This window comes from Microtus oregoni, unplaced genomic scaffold, assembly GCF_018167655.1.
Source record: "Microtus oregoni isolate MIOR12 unplaced genomic scaffold, Mior012 000005F_ref0000423, whole genome shotgun sequence".
NCBI lineage: Eukaryota > Metazoa > Chordata > Mammalia > Rodentia > Cricetidae > Microtus > Microtus oregoni.
This window is the reverse complement of record NW_024543064.1, coordinates 22,131,993-22,153,267: the sequence shown is the minus strand read 5'-3', so window position 1 is coordinate 22,153,267 and position 21,275 is coordinate 22,131,993. Positions and strand designations below refer to the sequence as shown.

The following is a 21,275-nucleotide window of genomic DNA, read 5'->3' as shown; positions in this document are numbered from 1 at the left end:
GTCCTCAATGTATAGGTTGAACTTCCAGGTGCCCCCAGCTGTTGGCCCCATGCTGGAATGTGAAAGCCGTCCTTCTCTCTGCGACCCTTGCCATTCCTGAAAGCCTACCTGGGGCATATTTTGGGACTCTGTTAACTAGGGGAGCGACACAGAGAAGGCGCTTGTGCTGCTTCTGGGGGCACAGACCGGCCATTCAGAAGAAGCTGAAAGGGCGGCTTCATGGGCCCAGCTGGGCCCAGCAACAGGCTCTGTCCCCTGAGCCGCAGGATGAGTGCTGGCTCAAACTCTCCCTGTCCACCCTGCCAAGAGCCCGAGCATGCACCTTTCACTGAGGCCACCATCGCTGTCACCATTGTGACCCAGATGGGACCCCACTCATTACCACATTAGTTAACAAACTTCTTTGTTTATCATTGTCCCTGGGCCTCAGGGATGGGAAAGGGACTAAGCCAAAAAGGACCCCCATGCCGGGGTGGCGAGGACAGCCACACAGCACAGTTTGGGAGATGGGATATCTGCTGCAGTTTCTGGGGACTGTGCAGACCCCCCCTCCCAGGATTGGAAGGGAGGTGTCAGCAGCGCAGAGACCTCTGGGTTGGCAGAGGTGCAGAGGGCTGAGAACTGGGGTTCAGATGAAACCCAAATGGGGAGAAGGCAAAGAGAACAAGTGTGGAAAAGCGTGGTTGTCATGACAGCGTGAGGGATGATGCCATGGTTGCTGAAGATGCAGCCGTGGACTAGGTCACCTGCGTCTGGGGATCTTCTTTGAAACCAGTGAAGTGCAGCAGTGGTACTCCCCTGCCTCATCTTCCTTCTCCTGTCTTCTCATTGCCTCCCCCATGTGATCCTGCATGGCTGGCTCAGATAATGCCTCAGTCTGTCTAGCTAGCTCTGGCAGATGGCACTGGCACTGTCCCCACTCCCAGAAGAGGCATGAGGCACAGAGGGGTGCAGCAAGTTGCTGGAGGTCACACCAGCAGATGCTCTGGCTCCCATATCTGCCTTTAGCCATTATCCCCTCCCCACCACCCCGTGCGCTGCCTTGCACACGCTAAGTATAGCCATGCTAGTCACAGTCTGGGAGAACTATGCTGGGATGAAGTTAGCGAGAAGGAAGTGCTGGGAAGATGGCCCTGCTCCGTCCAGCCGGCAGCCTCTGGGGAGAACTGGCACAGCTGGAGAAGAAGGTGTGCGCACTGAGGAGACTAGGGAGCAGGTTGAGCAAGGAAACCGGGTTTGGGATTGTGGGTGGGGAGGACTTAGGTAGGAATGAGGGGCAGTGCAGGGCAAGGGCTTGAGTGTCCCTGGGTGGTAGGTCCAAGTCAGCAGGGCTCTGGCCAAAGCGGCCTCCCCCACCCACCTGAGATTTCCTGAATTCCAGCTGTGGCTTGAGCTGCTTCTGTAGGCAAAGGGGCTCTTGTGGCCAACTGCTTCCACCCTCCCTTTCCAGGGACACACACCTCCATTCAGCCTGGCCCCGCCCCCGGGGGTTGGGGCAGGGGTGCTGTCCCCTGCCCAGTGGGTTGATAAGACCAGTCCCTCTGGCCCCTCCGGTGTGACACTGCTGTCCCTGTTGCCACCAACCATGAAGGTCCCCACTGGCCCAGTCTTTGCGCTCTGTAGCCTGCTGCTGCTGCTGTTGCTGCTACAGGTCCCTGGTAGCCATGGCCTCGTCCCTCAGCCCAGAGGTAAGGGGACCATGGATAATGGGGATGCTGGCTCCATGGCTCCTGACAAATGATGTGAGAAGCAGGGCACAGATACAGATGGAGGCTAAATGGGAATCAGGGTTTGGGGGGTGTCAGTGAGGGCTGGGGCAGGTGACCCTCAGGGCCACACATGCTGCAGGGACCAGGGACCTCCAAAGAGCCAGCCAGAGTTGGGAGCAGTGTTGGGCTCAGGGCTCTGTGAGGGCAGATTTGGAGACCGGGTGTCTGTTCAGCTTCCATCCGTCCTTCTGGAGCTGTGCAGTGCTCTGGCAGCTCTCAGGTGCTCAGCCGTTCCAGTACAGATGGGGAAACTGAGGCTGTAGGAGGAGGACCTGCCTCAGCTTGGCCTGTGAGATAGCCCCAGAGCCACTAGGGATCAGGTCCACTAGGAGGCTGGGATAAGGCTAACTCTGTGTCTCTGGACCCCTGTCCACCCATTTGGAGGCTGAGCTGGCAGGCAGCAGGCTGTCATTCGTGAAGAACCTTGACACATCTTTTGTGTTCTGGTCCCTTGTGTCCTTAGGGAATGGACTTGTTTCTGTGCGGCGGGGGCTGGGCAGGGCAGTGTGTCACAGAGCCCATTTCGGCTGCAGAGCTAAGACATCTGGTCCTCAGCTTCGTCTCCCTCTGCACAGATGGGAAATGAAGTTCAAAAAATGCTGCCCCTGCCCCGGGGTCACAGAGCAGCTGAACCGGGGACTGAACACAGGCCCGCCTCCTTCCACCGCTGGCACTCGTGGTCACACTGGTGCTGCCTTGGGGTCTGGAGGGAGAATGTTCCTGGGGGTGTCTTGGGGCCACCTGGCCAAGATGGCAAGGTGCCCCTAGGAATCGCTGCTCCTTCCATTCCATGGGAGCGAAGTGTCTCTAAATTTGTTGATGAAAATGGGCTGTGCGGATGGGTACCGTGTTGGCTCTTACGGCCGTGCCCACCCAGGAGGCCGCTCATTGTTCTCCTGCCTAACGTTCTGCCAGCAAGTCCCGCTGGCCTCCATGCATCTTTGCTTGTTTTCGGAGCATTCCACAAAGGGGTGCCATCAGCCCGCTGCTCAGATGAGGAAGGCTCAAGAGGGAATGCGTGGCCCAAGATGAGAGGGGTCTCCCGTCTTTCTCCCCAGGGGCTGAGCTGCGTGCCCGAGACTACACATTGAGTTGAGGATCTAGCGGGACCACTGAGGCCCACTCTGACCTCTCTGGAGTCCGAGGCTACTCCTCTAATATCTGTTCCGTCTCTCTGCTTTCTCTCCCCCTCCACCCCTCCCAGGGCACCTCTGCCGGACACGCCCCACGGACCTTGTGTTTGTCGTTGATAGTTCCCGCAGCGTGAGACCCGTGGAGTTTGAGAAGGTGAAGGTGTTCCTGTCTCAGGTCATCGAGTCACTGGATGTGGGGCCCAATGCCACCCGAGTTGGCTTGATTAACTATGCTAGCACCGTCAAGCCTGAGTTCCCACTTCGGGCCCACGGCTCCAAGGCTTCGCTGCTGCAAGCTGTGCGCCGCATCCAGCCGCTGTCCACTGGCACCATGACTGGCCTGGCCCTGCAATACGCCATCACCAAGGCCTTGAGTGATGCCGAAGGTGGGCGTACCAAATCCCCCGACATCAGCAAGGTACGGAGCATTGGCTGATTGGAGTAGGATTCAGGGTTGATGCCATAGAGTTCTCCAGGCCTCTCTGTTCAGAATGTTGCCTGGCGTCTTCCCACGGGGTAGCTATTTCAGGGATGGAAGGCCATTACAAACACTACCCCATGTAAGTGGCAGAGCTTCTCCGCCGAAGTGGCAGGGTTAGGAATCTTCTTTGAAGTGGAGAAAGGAAGGCCAGGTGGGGACAGTAAGGACTCAGCACCCTTGATGCCCCACTGCCACTCGGGATACGCTACTTTTAAGCACAGTTTCTCAGTTTCCCACCTATGGAATGGAGTACTGTTAACCTTTCTTGCAGCTTGGCTCAACAAGGTGCCTGGTACCCAGCATGCCCTACATGGCACCTGTGTACTTTGTCAGCCTGTGCTTGGGAAGGTGAGACAGTCCCTAGTCACCATCACAGAGGGCCCCAGGCGTGATCACAGAGGACACACAGGCTTTCTGCCCACATTGCCCTTTCTCTGAGTTTGTTCCCATGCCCGCTTTTGTTGGCTTGAGAAGCCACCATTTCCCTGCCCTGGGCCCCTTCCTCACTCTCTGTAGCCCACCTTCTTGCTCACTGTAGACCAGTTCCTGATGTTGATAGCTCCATTGTATAGGCAGGGAAAACGGTACAGAAAGATCCAGTAGTGTGTCCAAATTCTCAGCGGCAGGAGTGTTCAGGGACTGTGACACACAATCCCAGCCATCCCCAGTCCCCAGAGAAGTGACACCAGACGCTGGTGGGCTACTTCGTGATACTGCTCTAATGATTTATCACGAGGTACAGGAGCTGGGGCTGACGGCCTTGCTTAGAGGCTGGGGTAGCTCCAGTGGATGCTGATGGAGAGAGAGGTGACCCGTGCTATCTGCAGCCTGCAGATCTCTAGTTAACCAGTTCCCTAGACCAGACTGGTGGCCTCAGAGGGCTGATGGTCACAGGGGGGCTGCTGGGGGTGGACACCTGGTGGGACCTTTAGAAGTCTCAAGGTTGGGTAGAAGCTAGAAACCACAGGGGTTGGGTGGAGTGTGACACCTCAGAGTCACAGCTAGGTCCCTGAGGGGGGGAATGTGCAGAATCACTTCCCAGGGGACGATGTGATGGTTCTGAAATAGCGGTTGATCCTTTGGGGGCTTCTGCAGGTGACTCATCTCACTCCCTGTGGCCCCATGCCTTTCACAGAGGCAGAGACCCCTGGTAAACAAAGAGGGATGCAGGGAAGGAGCCCCATTTCTGACCCAGACCTGCCTTAACTACTTCACAGTCAGGCAACAGGACACTGCCAGGCTTGGAGCCCCTCTTCTTAAGGCACCAAGCAAGGGCATGGGGGAGGGGAGCAGTCGGCAGGCTCTTCTTCCTGTAAGGGTTAGGTGTCATCCTGGGTAGGATGGACAAAAGGGCATTTTTCCTTTAGTGGGCTGGTTCTCTGGATTTGGGAGGTTGATCTTCCTTTGGGCCCAAAGCAACACATATATCCTGGAGGCGCCCCATCTTCATTTATGAGACTCGGCTTCCCTCTGGTGGTCATTATGGAGAACTGCAAAAGGTTAGTTTCTTGCCTGGACATTTTCTCCCACGCTGACCACGGGGACCTCAGGGAGACCAGAAGCCACAGTCACCAGGGCGTGGTTCTCTGCATCTGGAGGCCCCAGAAGGCTTGAGTGTGAGGAAGACACACGGCGGTGTTTTCAAAGTTCCTATTTATTCTCAGGAGGTGGGACCCCAGGACCCACAGCTTTCTGCCTGATGGAGGAGGCTCCAGAGACTGGAGTCAGAAGGGAGACACCCCAGCCCTCATCTCCCACAGTCAGAAAATGTCTGTAGCCTTCATGGCTAGTGGGATCTCTTTTCTGATGTGTGAGTGTGTGTGCGCGCGTGCGCGCGCATGCTGGCTGCCACCGGTTCTGTGCCCCTGGGCGAATTCCGGTGCCTTTCAGACTCTTGTCTTGAGGGTTTGTTGGAGCCGGTCCTCATATGCCCCTGCGTGCAGGTTGTCATCGTGGTGACTGATGGGAGACCCCAGGACAGCGTGCGGGACGTGTCTGCACGCGCGCGGGCCAGCGGCATCGAGCTGTTCGCTATCGGCGTGGGCCGCGTGGACAAGGCCACGCTGCGACAGATCGCCAGCGAGCCGCAGGAAGAGCACGTGGATTACGTGGAGAGCTACAATGTCATGGAGAAGCTGTCTAAGAAGTTCCAGGAGGCCCTCTGTGGTGCGCGTCCGGGAGGGGCGGGGCCGAGCAGGTCTGGGGGCGGGGCCTGGACAGAGGTTGGTTTGAAGAAGGGTTAAGAGTCAACACGGGTTGACTAACTCTGGGGACCATGGGACAGAATGAAGTCGATCTCAGAGCCCGGCCTGGGATGGTGGAGATGGAGCAAGAGTGGGGACGGAATAAACGCGGGAGGGCGGGTCTGGGGGCCGAGCACAGTAGCAGTGCCGAGTGGGCGTTGGGAGGGGCTAGTCCTAGGGGTGGGACTGGGGCAGGGTGACAGGCTAGGGACTAGAGAGATCAAAGAGACAGGCTGGGTTGTGTTAAGGACTGTTAGCACCAGTATCAGGGTGAGGCTTAGGGTAAGGCCTCCATGACTTAAGAGTGGAACCCAGAAGAGGTTGAGGCGGGGTAGTACATCCAGGCTTGACCAATAATGGGGGGAGGGGTCTAGATTTTAGAAATACCCCAGCCTGAAGTTCAAGACCCTTTTTATAGGATGACTTTACAGGGACCAAGGATGGGCTTGAACCCATTCGGGGAGAATTTAAAAAAACAAAACAACAAAACCAAACCAAACCCAACCTACCAGGTAGATCTCAGCACCAAAGGTTTCCATGATGCAGGAGGGCCCAGGGGCCTGGGAAGGTTTGGAGTCCTTTGTGGAGGGGAATGAGGATTTCTTGGGGATGTGACTAGTCACAAGGTGCAGAGTTGGACCAGGGATGAGGCTGGGCCTCACTCTTCCCCATGTAGGTAATGGGGCTCAGAGCCCGTTCCTTACTGTGAGGATTGAGTGGGTCACGCAAGGCACAGCACTAGCTCCCAGCTTGCAACAGCCTTTTTATCATGGGATTTGTGTGTTCTGTGCTTATTGCCATGTGAGTTGTAGAGACTCAGCTACAGGAGTGGGTAGAACATGCAAGAGGCCCTGCCCCCATGGCCTCTACCGTTGCAGGGGGCTTTGATTTCCACTAGCGGCATTATCCCTTTCTTTGGGGACCCTGGCTCTGGCTAAGCAATGCCACCCTGGGTTGATAGTGTGGGAACGGGGCTCTATCCCGTTTGGGTTGCGTGAGTCTCAGTTTCCTTGTATGTGCCGGGGTTGGGTCTTCATGGACAGGGAGGTGCATTTCGGCTGAGATGAGCAAGCATTTGTGAGTGTGATATCTGGCCTTCCCTTGTCTTCCCAGTGGTGTCAGACCTGTGTGCCACAGGGGACCATGACTGTGAGCAGGTGTGTGTCAGTTCTCCAGGCTCCTACACCTGTGCCTGCCACGAGGGCTTCACCCTTAACAGTGATGGAAAGACCTGCAATGGTCAGTGGATGGACCTGGGAAAACCCTGGGGAGGGAGGTGGGAGATGGTCCTGGATGCTTCCAAGGACACCCATCCGAGACATTGTGTTCTCTGCTTCTGGACCGATCTGCAAAGTAGGCAGATGCTTTCTAGAGCCTCTTAACAGTGGGAGGTTCCCTCCCGACTTCTGACTCCCTCCATTGCACTAGGTACGGTGTGTTGTTGAGGTAGGGCGAGGCAGAGATCCTGAGCTGATGTCTTGGTGCCACCAGTTTGAGCTGTGTGACTCCCCAGCTGCTTGCAATGCCATAAAATGCTGCCAGGAATTCTGGCTTTGTAGAGGGAAGCCTGAGACACAAAGAGGGTGACTCCCGAGTCCAGAGCTTGCGCACAGTTGAGTGCCCAGGTGAAGGTGGCAATGGGTGACCGTGTCCTCAAGCATCACCCTCCTGTCACTGTGCTCTCCTCAGTCTGCAGTGGCGGTGGGAGTGGCTCAGCCACCGACCTGGTCTTCCTCATTGATGGATCCAAGAGTGTGCGGCCTGAGAACTTTGAGCTGGTGAAGAAGTTCATCAACCAGATTGTGGACACCCTGGATGTGTCAGACAGGCTGGCCCAGGTCGGGCTGGTGCAGTACTCAAGCTCAATACGCCAGGAGTTCCCGCTTGGCCGCTTCCACACCAAGAAGGACATCAAGGCGGCTGTGAGGAACATGTCCTACATGGAGAAGGGCACCATGACTGGCGCTGCCCTGAAGTATCTCATAGATAATTCCTTCACTGTGTCCAGCGGGGCAAGGCCTGGCGCCCAGAAGGTGGGCATTGTCTTCACTGATGGCCGGAGCCAGGACTATATTAATGACGCTGCCAGGAAGGCCAAGGAGCTCGGTAAGTGTTTCCTGCCTGCCTTCTGGACCCCACTGATGGCCAGGGACACCCATAGGCACAGTTCTACTGTAGCTTGCTCTATGACTTCCAATAAACGTTTAAGCCTAGATTACTTCAAATAGGGAGGTGTTTGCTAGATCAATTCTCTCTTATACCAATGACAAAACTGAGGCTCTGGAGGACCGGGCAGCTTGTTCTAGGTCCTTTTGTTGCTGAGACTTTCAACCTTTCCAGCTGTAATGATATCAACAATAACCTGGAAAGGAGTATAACAAAGGTTTATTTATTTGGGGGTAAACTCATAGTAAGGATAGCCATCCACAGTCCTCTGCATGAGCTGGGAACTGGAACCGAATCCAGCAGAAAAAGCGGTTGCACACGATTTTTATCTATTCATATAGTACATGAGTCCACACCCAAAGTGGGCTGGTATCTTAAAGGCTATTGGCTGAAGGAGTTCCCACAACAACCAGCAGAATGTTGATTCCCAAGAATGCACCAACTGTTGGGAAACAACCCCACTTTAAGACAGGTTATACCATTTTTACCAAATGAGGAAAATACAAACCATCAGACAGATGTTTTGAGGGTCAGATGACACTCGCAGTACAAGCATCACCGAACACATAGCCGACCCTCAGCCAACATGGCAGATCTATTTGTTCTTGGTACAGGCACTGTGCCTGCAATTCCAGCAGCTGCCACCAGGAAGTGTCTTGCGCAGGCAGTCTAGGCATTCCCCAGGAGACTCACCCATCTCTCAGCCTGCCCGCCCTGGAGGCCAGCCTTCTGTGTTTGGTTCCTCTGACAGGCTTTAAGATGTTTGCGGTGGGCGTGGGCAACGCCGTGGAGGAGGAGCTGAGGGAGATCGCGTCTGAGCCGGTGGCCGACCACTACTTCTACACAGCCGACTTCAAGACCATCAATCAGATCGGCAAGAAGTTGCAGAAGAAAATCTGTGTGGGTGAGCGAGCCCAGGGGCTGTCAAAGGGAGCGGCTCTGTGGGGAATAGAGCCACCCGGGGTCCGAGTGTGGCCTGGGCAAAGCAAAGTGGCACAGTGGTGGTAACACCAGCACTGGGCTGGATAACTCAGTACCAGCCGAGACATGCTAACCCCCCTCCCCCGCAGCTTTGACTAGCGCTGTCCTCAGTGGCCTGCACGTTCTGTCATTTGCCCCATTTGGTAGGAAGATCATGGTCCTATTTTGTAGCCAGGAAAGCAAAGGCTGGAGGGCTGGGACCACTGTTGATTGTTGGAGCCAGGGGTGAACCCTGTTGCCTTCCTGGCTCTACTGATGTCTTGGCCCATGGTCTGATCTTTGTGGTAAAAAGTCTGGGCTCCTGGGTAATAGAGAGACCTTAGTTGATAATGTTACAGCTTTGCGAGCATGAAGACCTGCATTCTATCCCTCCAGCCCATCTCAGAAATCAAGAAAAAACAGCCAGAGGGCTGGAGACAGGACTCAGTGCTTAAGAGCACTGGCTGCTCTTTCTGGAGGACCCGACTTTGACTCCCAGCCCCCATATGGTAGCGCACAACTGTCTGTAACTACAGTTCCAGTGGGTCTGACACCCGCTTCTGTCCTCCCAGATTCCACTCCCCCTCATCCCCAAATCTCCCATGTGTCAGCCCCAGCAGTGACGGACCCCTGTCCCTTCCACCACTAAGCAGTGTTTTTCCCTCCCTCTCTTCTCTGCCACAGAGGAAGACCCGTGTGCTTGTGAGTCCATAGTGAGATTTGAGGCCAAGGTGGAGGATCTGCTGCAGGCCCTAACCAGGAAGCATATCCTTGCTCAGGCTGTGGAGGGCAGGGGTGAGGAGGGCCGGAGAAGCACAGAGGGCCAGGATACCTGGGCATGACCACAGAGGGTCTGGCTTTAGGTATAGGCTTGGGGCAGCCCCCTCCTGCTAAGGCCTGGCGGCTGGCTAGCAAGGCTGGCACCTGCCTCGTAATGAACCTTCTCAAACTCAATAGCTCCCATATGGCAGGGAAACTGAGGCAGAAACCAACTTAAAAAGATGGGACACAGATGGAATCTGGACCTGCTCCCCAAATGTGGAGCTCATGGGCTCCTTTCTCAGGCACCTGGTGACATGGCAAACCTCAGAGGTGGACCCAGCCCTGACAGTTCACCAGTCTCAGGAATTCCCCAGGACTGAGCACTCCTGGGCTTTGGTGGAGGGGGAGGGAGTGAGAGAAAGTCCTGGATGTCGCTCCTAGGGGAATCCAGAAGTGGGGTCAGGTCATTACTCCCAGCTCTGACCACCCGCTCCTGCCCTTAACTCCAAGTCCACTGGAAGCTCTGAGCAAGCGGCTGGCTGTCCTGGAGAACAGAATCGTCTAACAGCTCCCGTGGCCTTGGCATCTTCCACCCAACGTGCGGCTCACAGAGTCCTGGGAAGGTCCTCTGTAGCTGGAGTTAGTCTGGCTTCGATGCAGTAGCGAGGTAGCCTGGGGAGAAGGACCGTAGGTCTCCCCCAGCCTCTGGTGTCCTAGGGCTGAGAGCAGGAGGGGATGCGTGCTTGTGCCTACTGGGAGTGTGTGATGATATCTGTGAGAATGTGTGTGCCCGAGCATGCTCACGTGTATCTGGGAGCAGGGACGTGTGCCCAGGTGGAAATGCAGAAAATGGGTGTGTGAGAGACGATGTGTGCACCTTTTTTTCCCCGACCAAAAGCTTAATATATTTCTGTTTTCAGTTAATTCTTTAGCCTTTCTTGACTCCGTGATTCTTCCATTCCTTGAGGAGAAACAATTAAATGCGGTTCACTGTATACCCCGGATGGAATTGGAAGTGGTGCCTGGGGGCGAGGAGGAAGGATGATGGAGGTGCATGTGCTGGGGTTGCTGGGATGAGGCGGTTGTGGGGACAGCCGCATGGTTCTGAAGAAGCTGACAGAGGTCACACCACGACCAGATCGGCCTATGTCCCACCTGCTCACCTTCACATCTGTCCCCGTGGTCCCAGTCCCATTCCCAGGGACAGCCAGAGAAGGCTAACCCATCATCCCCACCTTATGGAGGGGAAGGCTGAGGGACGACAAGGTTTCTATCTGTGTGCCGGCTCTTGCATCAGGACCATAGGACAGCAAAAGAACATGGTGTCACAGGGGTGGGAAGTGATACGAGTTAGGAATTACTTATTCAGGCATTCATTTTTCAAGTATCGAATGTGTACCCGGCCTCCAGATCAGGCAGGAGGGAGAGGGTGGCCCTGAGAGGGACTCAGGGAGGCAGAATCTTTGCTTCATCTTGACACCTGGAGAAGGGTGTGGCTTTAGGTGGTGCCAGTCTCTCCTAGGAAGCCTGGGTTGGGAGCATTTGAATGGGGTGATGGGGAGGTCTGCTGAGCCTGGGGTGATGGACAAGTCCACTGAGCCCGGGTTGGCCTGGCCCCTCATGTTTTCTGCTACTTTGTGTCCCCTGTGTGTTTTCTTCCTGTGTGTCCCTGATGCTCTGCCGTTACAGTGGAAACCCCTGCACAGATAGCCTCCCGGATCCTTGCTCCATGTTGGCTCTTCCTGAGCCCTGCCAGCTACACTCTGAGTTCCAGTCCCCTCCTCTCTGACCTGGAGGCTTTCTCCTTCAGTTCCCAGATTCTGGCTCCCATACCACTAAGCTACCTGGTGACTTGATAAGACCAGTCACTGCTTTGAGTCTCCAGCTGTGGAAAGGACACCTGAGCCCTGTAGCCTGGACTACCAAGAATGTGGAGGGACGTTCTCTAGTCTCAACAACTCTGATGAGCTTCCGTGGCTCACTGGCCTGCACAGGCTGGGCTAGCTGGGCCTCTGGGATGGGCCAGGAGCGTACCCCAGCATGGACATTTGGCTTGCTCTATGTCTGTTCCTCATAAGGAACTTAGGCCACGGAGGGACTCTCTGAAAGACTCCTGTACCCTCTCACATGATGCCTGTGCCCAGGGCTTCCAGACACCAAGGCCTGGGTACTCAACAGGCAGTTTCTCTGGGACAGCCTCATCTGCATTTTGGGAAGCACCACCCTGAAGGTCCCAGGGCTCAGCTAGCAGGGAGAGAGAGCATGGAGGCTTTTAGGACAGTGACTGCCTCTCAGTCTGTCATGCAACAAAGGCAGTGGATTTGGGCTGGGCCTTAGTCTAGGTGCTAGGGAAAGAGCAGAGCTGAAAACAAAAGCTGCCAGCCTTGCTTTGCCGATGTTGTGTGATCCCGAGCCAATATAGATCTTGGGTCCTCCTCAGTGCAATGGAGATTTGACCCAGGTCCTTTCCAAGGACCCCAAACAGAATCAAATGGCTAGAGAAGCACCCACGAGTACTGCTTGTGCCTGGCACAGAGTGGCTACCAGGCTCCGAGTGTCCACGAGCTGTCTCACAGGGAGGTGAGGGTGGAGGGTTTAGGATCCCAGGGTGTGAATCAATGCCCCTCCCCACCAGCTCCCTGACTTGAAGAGACTCTAGCATCCTTGACTGTCCACTGGTGCCCCGTGCCATCTCACAAGATACCCGTGTCCAGGGCTTCCAGAGAGCCAAGGGCTGGGTACACACGGGGCAGGACCTGCTGGGCACATGTGGGTTTGGTGGAAGAGCCTTGGAGGCCAGCAAAGCCCTTTGAGGAGCCAGGATATGAGGCACGAGAAGGAGGGTGGAGGACAGCAAGAGGACAGGACTTTGGGAGGAGGAGAACTGAGTAGCCATGTTCAACGGCCTATTCTCTATTGCTTGGCTCACTCATGCACGTCTGAGTTCTTTTCACATTTAACGAAGCCACGCGGAAGGCAAAGTACACACCAGGTGCTGGGGATAAAATGGAAAATGCCCCGTGGCCCTTGGTAGTCAGCGCTTACTGTGTAGGGGAGGACCACAGGCATTAGAAAGAACTCCATGGAGATTTGAGCCAGGGCTAGAGAGTGGGAGAGCAGCCCTCTCCCCGAGATGCCAACAGCTCTGCAGCTCACATCCTTCAAGCCCCAAGTTCACAGGCTTTGGCTTCACTGACTCTGACTGGACACTCTACCTGCCCACGATCTATTACCGTGGTCAGGAACTCCATGCCCTGACAGGCCAGGCAGGCCTGGGACTCCGTTCATCCACAGAGTAGAGAGAAGTGGGTGCCAGGGGCATAAGGTCACGTAAGGACCGAGGAGCTAGGCAGTGGTCCCACCAAGAGGGGACTGTCACCACTTGCCAAGGCTGAGGACTTGGAGGGCAGAAGCCACAGATGTCCCTGCTGGGTGGGGATGGGGACCCTGTGTGACTCATTTTGCTTGGGGTTTCTAGCACCTGCCTTTCCACCTCAGGTTCTGGGGAGAGCAGGGGTAGACTCATGGGTTTTCCTTCTGTAAACCCCGGCCCTGGTTCATCTCTCATCTCCCCAAGTCTGCTACAGGTCTCCCCATAGCAACCACATTTTCCTTGTCTCTCTCCAATCTAGATTTGATGAATCCAAGGCTATGCACAAACCTCGGAAAAACAGAACCCAAGCAATGAGGGGTTTTTCTAAGGGAAACACATCCCCTCTAATTTTGCTTTTCTGAATTTCACATAGATGCACAGGACTAAAGAAATCAGTACTTTTATTTATTTATTTATTTTTAAGATTTATTTATTTATTATGGATACAACATTCCTTCCATGTATGCTTGCATGCCAGAAGAGGGCACCAGATCTCACTATAGATGGCTGTGAGCCACCATGTGGTTGCTGGGAACTGAACTCAGGACCTCTGGAAGAGCAGTCAGTGCTCTTAACCTCGAAGCCATCTCTCCAGCCCCAGTACATTTCTTTTCTTTTTAAGTTTGTCTTTCCTGGGGCTCCAGCTCTGGTGGGATCTCTTGGCCCTGGAGCACTTGGCTCACCCAGTTTCGGTGAAGAGTCCTGTTCTCACAAATGCAATTGGTCCATGGATTTGGTGGGGGGAGGGTGGTGGGCCTTGAGCGGGATTCTTTTGTGTGTCTCCTCTTTTTAATTGCATGGTTTTTTCCTGGACAAATAGCTTTTGCAAGGAAAGGGGTGAGTGCAGGGTTCCAGTCCCACATCTGTTGCAGATGCCCTAGAGATTAACACAAAAGAGGACAGGAACCTTGGGTCGGAGTGCAGTTGGCAAACGGCTTGCCTAGCTGCACTCAAAGCCCTGGGTTCATCTCTGGCACCGCACACAATCCGACTGTGATACCAAGTAAGTGCCATTCCAGTACTTGGGAGCTGGAGGCAGGAGGATTTGGAGTTGAAGGTCATGTGTAGCAACTTTGAGGCTGGGGGTAGAACTTGACCCACGGAGCAGAGACAGGAGTAAGACAGCCTTCCAGGTGTGGTGGGCACTGTGCTCTCTCTCTCTCTCACTGAGGTTCCTCCTACCCCAGGCTCAGAGAGGTCAAGCATTAACCTCCAAACTGCACAGCCGGAAGCCACACAAAGGTGATCTTAAAATTTCAGGGCCGGGAATTGCTATGGAGGATGTGGCCACCAGGTGGCACCATCAGCTCAGGAATGGGGCTGTCGTCCAGCAGCGGGAGAAACCCTTCAAGTGTGGTCTTTGAGTTGTGCTCCGTCCTGATAGAGGGAGGCAGGCACCTACCTGTAACGCCGCATCTTACCCTTTACTCCTGCTAGGGCTTCTGGGGGACAGTGCCATTTCTTCTCAAGGTATCATGGCTGTGGGTCTCCATCCAGCCAACGACTTCCCATCTCTCCCTGGCTCTAAGGGGTTCCTGGGATGGGAGTATCTGGTACCCCATCTGGTATCTCTTTGTATCTGGGATCTTCCCATACCACTGCAAGTTTAAGGCTTCCTCCCAAATGCTGAGGCGAGGTGAGGCCCAAGAAGCAGCACCCCGAAGGTGAACCTCATGTCTTCTGTCTTCCTTTGTTCTTCCGGGTCAATGACTGTGTCTTCAGGACACCTTCACTCTGAGGCAAACAGGGGTTTCTGAGGGACCCCACATTAGGTGGAGGAGCACTGACCTAAGTCCCAAGTCTTGGTGTGAGACATCACTGTACCTGAGGAGACTGAGAGACAGAGGAGCCTGCCCACTTTCTTCCCTGTCCCTTCAGTAGCGGTGACAGGAAGTGGTTTGTAAACAGCTACCGACAGTAGATTATAACCCACACTATATGGTAAAATGCATCCTGTATTTATATAGCCAGATGCAATCACACACAGCATAAATGTAACGGAAACACACACACAGATACACAACAGAAATAAATATAACGTTCGGTGTTACAGAACAGCCAGCTCATGCTGCCTTTCCATAAATAGTAATTAGTGAGTATAAACTGACGAATCTCTTCATACTTCCGCTTGCTGAACCATGCTCAAGGAAGCACTGATCTCATTGGTTCCCGAGACCCTCTGAGTGGGGTGTTCCTGTCTCGCAGGAGGGTCAGTGGGGCTCAAGGGGAAAAGGAACAAAGTAGAGGTGCTGAGATTTGAACCGTGCCTCTCAGCTTCCCTGTTTTGTTGCTGTTTCCCTATTGGCTCTGCCCCTGGGCCTGTCCCACTTGGCCACAACCAGAACGGGTGTCTTGCTGCTCACAGCCTCCCTCCTTCCTCCGGCCTCCCTGACTCCTTCTTCCCTGGCACCGCTGGAAGAGGGGCAGGTGGCCACCCCGGAGGGTTTCTAACTCTTCAGTATTAGATCACTCTGCGTGGTTTCCTGTGTTCATTCCAGGCAGGAGTCTCGGGAGAGCTGCTTCCTCTCCTTTCCCCTCCCTCTCCTGATGCAAACAGAGGCTCTGACTTCCAGGAACTGGAAGTATTGAAGTCCTTGCAGCCCATTATCAGGGGCCACCACGGTCATTCTTACTCCTTTCCCCCATGAGGCCTTAATTCACGTGGCCTGTGTTCAGCTGGTCCAAACCAGGAGCAGCAGCCAAGGTGGAGCCCTCTCATGAGAAAGAGGAACCTGGCTGCCCTGGGGTGTGCTGGGCAGGAAAGGCTAGGCCTGTCCACCTGCCATGTGGTCCCACCTCCTTCCTCACCTTCCCTCTTCCTCTTCCTCCTCCCATCTCCTTTCTTTCCTCCCAGCTCCTCTTCCTCCCTTTCTCCTCACAATTTCTTCTTCCCTCCCTCTACCTCCTCCTTCCTCCAGAGCCTCCCAGGCTGCCCACTGGGGATAGCAGAGGGACTCCTGGGTCAGGCATGGGCAAACATTTCCTATTTTACTAGCCACATATTTATTTTAATGGGCATCAGAGAAAAACCCAACATGCAATTAGTACATCAAGGCTTTATTTCATGGACATTATTGCTCAGGGTGAGGTCAATTGGAAAATGAGCCCATTTCTGGTCTGTTCAAAGGGAACAGGAAGTGTCATATGCAGAGGGTGTGGGGGAGGGGGAGGCAGGTCCAGAAAACTTGAGGGAATGCTGGTGATGTCTGTGTGTCCTAGAGAAAAATGCTTGAATTCAGCCTGATTCTGCCCATGACTGGGGTCCTGGCCTCGTCTCTGAGACTCTGTTTCCTACTCTGTCACATGGGATGGCAGCAGGGCTTGTGGATGTGGTAGGAGCTGCATGTGCTGGCGGAGTGTGGCTCCAGGTGGCAGCAGGCGTTTGTCGGCCTGCCCCGGTGAGATCACCCATGGCTTCCTTTGAGGAAGGGATGTGCAACTCAACACTCATTCTCTGCAGAGTGTTCAAGAGCAGTTCCCACCAGGGTCCCCTCTGTACCTCATTCTCTGGGTGCAGGGTCCACTTGTCACCTACTGGGTGGTGACATAGTAGTTGGAGGCCACAGGGCTCACTGCACAGGGACATGGCTGTGAGGAGCCATCAGAAAGAGCGGTCAGCTCTGCAGAGTGCAGGCCGTCTTTGGCTTATGGGAGGAGCTTGTCCTCTTGTAAAGATCTGTTGGTGGGTGGTGTGAGTGTGGCTGTAGGGATATGTCTGGGTCTGGGAACCAGCCCTGGGTATCCACCATCTTATCTACCCACCATCCACAATCCATCACCCATCTGTCCATCCATTCATCACCCATCCATCTGCCCGTCCATTTGCCCGTCTGTCCATCCATCCATCCATCCATCCACCCATCCATCCAAATCTATCCAACTACCATCCATCCACCGTTGAACACCCACCATCTCTCCCTCTCCCCAATCACCCCTTCACACATTTTTACTCCATCACATCCGTCCATCCATCTGTCCTCCATCTTCTACCCTCCACCATTGTTAACCAGCAATCGACCTTGCTGTGTGCCAGGCATGAGCTGAACAATACACCTACGGTTGGTGGCTTTGTGGTGCTTTGGAGGTACAGAGAAGCCAGTGTGCATATGTACTGTAAAGTGTGCTCAGGCTGTGGATGGGAACATAGACACTTACCTGGCTGAAGAGATACCTGGGCCAGGGGCTGCAGGACCAGGAGTAGCCCAGAAATGAAGAGGCAGGAAGGGAGTGGGGATGGTTCAGCCTCACTGTGGCTTCGTGGCAGGGGGTCTGGAAGATCAACACCATGGTCCCTGGATCTGCATTGTGCTGGAGGTGCTGGAGAATTCCAAGTTGCCTGGACTGTGCAGGGTGTGAGTTAAGGAGGGACGGGAACAGGCTTGTGCCAAAGGTCTCTTGGCTACCATGTGAGTGTTGACTTAGAGTGACGGGTGGGTTTGGAGGTCCCCGTGAACCTGGATCTCAGTCTTTGCGCAGTGAAGAGTGAGCTGAGGGGTGGGCAGGAGGGTCCTGGGCTGAGGCAGCCAGAATGCTGACTCATGTGATAACCAGGGCCCCCATCAGTGTTCCTGGGTAAAGAAGCATATTCAAGAGGGTGTGGAGCTTGGTTGCAAAACTGAGAAATCTTGAGTATCTGGAGTTTTGGGTAGTGACCTGTTTAGAAGTTTAGACTCTGTCTGCATACGAGGAAATGAAGTCACCTTCTAGAAAGGATGATGGGGACCTCAGGATGAGGAGAGAGTCGAAACTGTCTAATCACACTGGGCAGCTTTCTGGTCCTCAGAAAAGCCCAAAGTCTGCATCCCCATCCAACATTCTGGCCTCTCTCTTATGGACTTAGCCACAACCATGGCTCTTCTCTTAGCCTACCCAGGGTCTGTGCTCTCCTGGAGCCTTCTCAGGACTCCACCAGAAGGGGAAGAGAGAAGGTGACAGTTGTTAAGGTCTCAACCTTCAGTCATCCCCCTGCCTGGAGATGCTCTGGTTGTGTTGGAAAGGCCTTTTGGTCAGTGTCAGAGTCTCCCTCCCAGCTGGGCTCTGCTCAGTGCTGGGCACAGAGAACTCCTGGGTTTCCAAGGAAGACTAGATGGATGGGTGGATGGATGGATGGGTGGATAGGTGGATGGATGGATGGGTGGATGGATGGATGGATGGGTGGGTGGATGGAATGAGGGATGGGTAGGTGGATGGAATGAGGGATGGGAGGCATGGAAGGGAAGATGGAAGGAGGAGGAGATTGAAGAGCAGGGAAGGAATGGAATGACTGAAGGAAGGAGGGAGTGATGGGGAAGGGATGGAGGGATAAATGGAGGGGTGGATGGGAGGAGGGATGAAGGGATAAAGGCAGAGATGATGGGGGAAATTTGCACACAAGATCAGGGGGATTAGGAGATTCCGAGTAGGCAGATGTCATGGTGGGAAGCCTGGCTTGGTCAGCCTCCACTCCAGACTCATCTGTCCCTGGATGGCGCTCTGCCAAGCAGGCACACAGGTGTCACTTGAACTCTCATATTGCCTGGAGGGGGGGTGGCATTCTTCACGCCAAAGATGAGTAAGTGGAGGTGGATCGGCCACACCATCTCAGGAGGGCAATGCCATGGTTTGAGCTTCAGTTTCTCCATCCTCAGTCCTGCCCCATTCCTAGTGCTCTGCCTGATGGGGCTAGTAGCTGCTGGCCATTTCCTGCCTGTGGTTTCTAAGGCTCAAGGACCATCAAGAGCTGGACAGGCCTGAGTAGAACCTGGGCCTTGCCACAAAACAGCTGGTGATGGGTGCACCACATCCCTCAGACACTCTGAAAAGTGGGATTGTGTTGTGATGGTCAACATGACAACATACAGGTGCATGCCACACCGCACCTGGTGACCAGTAGGGCTCATGGGGCAACCTCCCCCAGCTCCTTGATTTCCTGGATCCCCTCTCCCTCAGGCCTCCAAAGAACAAGTTTTTTCGAAGTTCTCTGGGATTCTACAAAGCTCAGGAGTCTGTGAGTTGCCCTCTTTGTTGCAACCAAGAGCTGCCTCTGTCTCCTCTGGTTGTGCCATGACTGTACCAACCTTGGCATCCTGGGGCCTGGAGTGTAAAGAGGTTACAGGGATCCAACCTGTTCTCTGGTGGCTCTGACTGAACATGGAGGCTGTGAGCTATTGTCTGGGTTCTAAGCTCAAGGCTGGTCCCGCCATGACCATGGCCGTGCAAAGGGCCCTTGTGTCTGTCCCTGAGAAGGCAGTGACTTTGAGAGATGGGTGACTGGCTGGGCCTGGATGACCTGGTCACTTTTCTCCTGAGTAGACATAAATAGGTCTTCATTCTCTGGTCACTGACAGGGTTGCTCCGTGGGTGGGTGAGGATGAGTATGTGTCTTAGATGGTCATCTGGTGCTCCTTGCGACCTCCCCCCTGCTCTCAGCTGGGCTAACTCCTGGTGACTGTAGACCAGGTGTCCCCAGGCCCAGCTATGTCTGGGAGGGTCCACCTGGGGCTCAGGTTTGGGAAATCCCTCTTTGATCATCTTCTTTGCTGTCCTGCCCAAAGCAAAGCAGACCACCAATGCGTATGGTACCTCTCCAGCCTTCTAGTGGCAGGTAGCTAAGCAAACCAACCACCTCGGGAACCACTGATTAATCAAGAGGAATATCCCATGACAAATCCAGCAGGGTTCTGACTGTAGGCCTGGGTTTTGTCAGCTTAGGGGTAGGGTTTGGTGGGGAGGCCTAGTCTTCTGGGAACCCGGGCCATGGCATTAGCCTAAGGCAGACCTGGCAGTGGGACCACACAGACAGATGGTATAGTGCCAGCTCAGCCTCCGAGGAGCTGTGGGACTTAGCCTCATTCACTCAGATGCCACCTATCCAGTAATCTAAACGATCCCTTATTCACTGTGTCCATCCTTTCCTGCTCTCATTATTTCTTCCTGCGTTCATTCAATTGTCCATCCATTCACACACACACACACACACACACACACACACACACACACACCATCCATCCAACCACACATCTGTCATCCACATACATATTCATCTATCCATGCATGCTTGCACACCATCCGTCCATGTAGCCATCCTCCATGCGTATTTGCACACACCATCCATTCATGCATCCATCCTCCATGCATGCGTCTCTCAACAAAGGCAACAATTGTTTGTCTCCTCCATGCTCGGTGAGTGGGTTTCTTGAGTCAATGCTTCCATCTTTTCTCCAGCTTGTGGGCAGGCTAAAAGGCCCCAGATGTGACTCTGGCCTAGGCTGGTAAAAAACACAAGGTCAAGGCTGAGGGTGCAGCACGGGGGTACAGAATGTGCTTAGCATGTGTGAGATCCCGAGTTCCATCCCCACCCCTGAACAGAAACAGGGAAAAACCCTTGACAACCAACCACATGGCAACCACCCTCTCTGCTCTCCCCAATCTGTGCTTGCTCTCCTGTAGATCACTATGGGATGCTGGGAGCTGTGAAGCGCTGAGGTGTGTCCCTAGGGTTGTAAGCCTGAGTTCTGCTCCACTTGTCTGTCACTCAGGGGTTGGGTGATTGGGTCCTGGAGGAGGGGCCAGGGCTGTCTCCCAGGGGTTTTAGTCATCCTACTGCTGGGGAGGGTATCTGTGTGGCCAGAGCTTAGCCAATATTCTTCATTCCACAGAGAAGGACTCCTCTGCCTACCTTCTCACTGGGGAGACCCTCCTTGTTCCTTCTTCCCGCCTCCTCCCTTCCCTTCTCTTCTCCCTCCCTTCTGTCCCTCTTTCCCTCTTCTTTTCTTCCTACTTCTTTCTCTCCTTCTCCCTCCCTCTCCCCTCCCTTCTCTTTCTCCTTCCTTCCCTTCAAGGCCTAGAGTATATTGGCCTTACTAGAGGATCCAGGCTGGCTCCAGCCCATCCAGGGAACCGTAGTTCTTCCTCAAGCTCTCCCTGGCTCTTGGTATGGCACCCCCTTCCTATGGAGACCCTGGTGAGCTGCCCCCAGGCTCTCACCTACTACAGCTCCCAGGGAAGAATGTACCTGGGTCTCACATTCTGTTTTCCACAGAGCAGAGAAGAGGTAATGATGGTCAGTATCTTCTTGTCTTTGTCCTTCCCAGCCTGGTCTCTGGGCTCTGGGACAGAGGAATTGGTTCTGATTAAAGGAGGGCCGTGGCATCATTCCGAGGCCTACCCCTCTGATCTCCCAGATTACAGGCATCAAGGTAAGACCAGGGAAAAGAGACAGAAAATGAAAAGAAGAAAAGAAAAAAAAAGAGCAAAGAGACCTCTATTGTCTGTGCTGGGAACAGACACCCACGGCTCTGAGAGCAGCAGCTGGTACTGGGGTAACCTTCCGCTGGGCGGTGGAGGACCCAGAGGGACCAGTGATCCCACAGAGTCAGAGGTCAGGTGTCAGAGCTTGGACATCTGTAT

At 54.4% G+C, this 21,275-nt stretch overlaps 1 protein-coding gene across 1 annotated transcript; it reads left to right on the top strand.

Moving 5' to 3' along the window:
* The first annotated feature begins 1,127 nt into the window (after positions 1 to 1,127).
* On the top strand, positions 1,128 to 10,483 carry Matn1 (matrilin 1). Its single transcript, XM_041652943.1, has 9 exons — positions 1,128 to 1,187; positions 1,451 to 1,688; positions 2,974 to 3,320; positions 5,327 to 5,549; positions 6,740 to 6,865; positions 7,316 to 7,732; positions 8,544 to 8,696; positions 9,437 to 9,517; positions 10,030 to 10,483. The coding sequence occupies exons 1-9, from the start codon at positions 1,128 to 1,130 to the stop codon at positions 10,077 to 10,079; spliced, it is 1,695 nt and encodes a 564-aa protein (XP_041508877.1). The 3' UTR covers positions 10,080 to 10,483.
* Positions 10,484 to 21,275: the final 10,792 nt, after the last annotated feature.

Coding starts and splice junctions, on each gene's coding strand:
- Matn1 (XM_041652943.1), top strand. CDS start 1,128: ATGGCCCTGCTCCGTCCAGCCGGCAGCCTCTGGGGAGAACTGGCACAG. Junction 6,866..7,315: donor TGATGGAAAGACCTGCAATG/GTCAGTGGATGG, acceptor TGCTCTCCTCAG/TCTGCAGTGGCGGTGGGAGT. Junction 8,697..9,436: donor GCAGAAGAAAATCTGTGTGG/GTGAGCGAGCCC, acceptor TCTCTGCCACAG/AGGAAGACCCGTGTGCTTGT.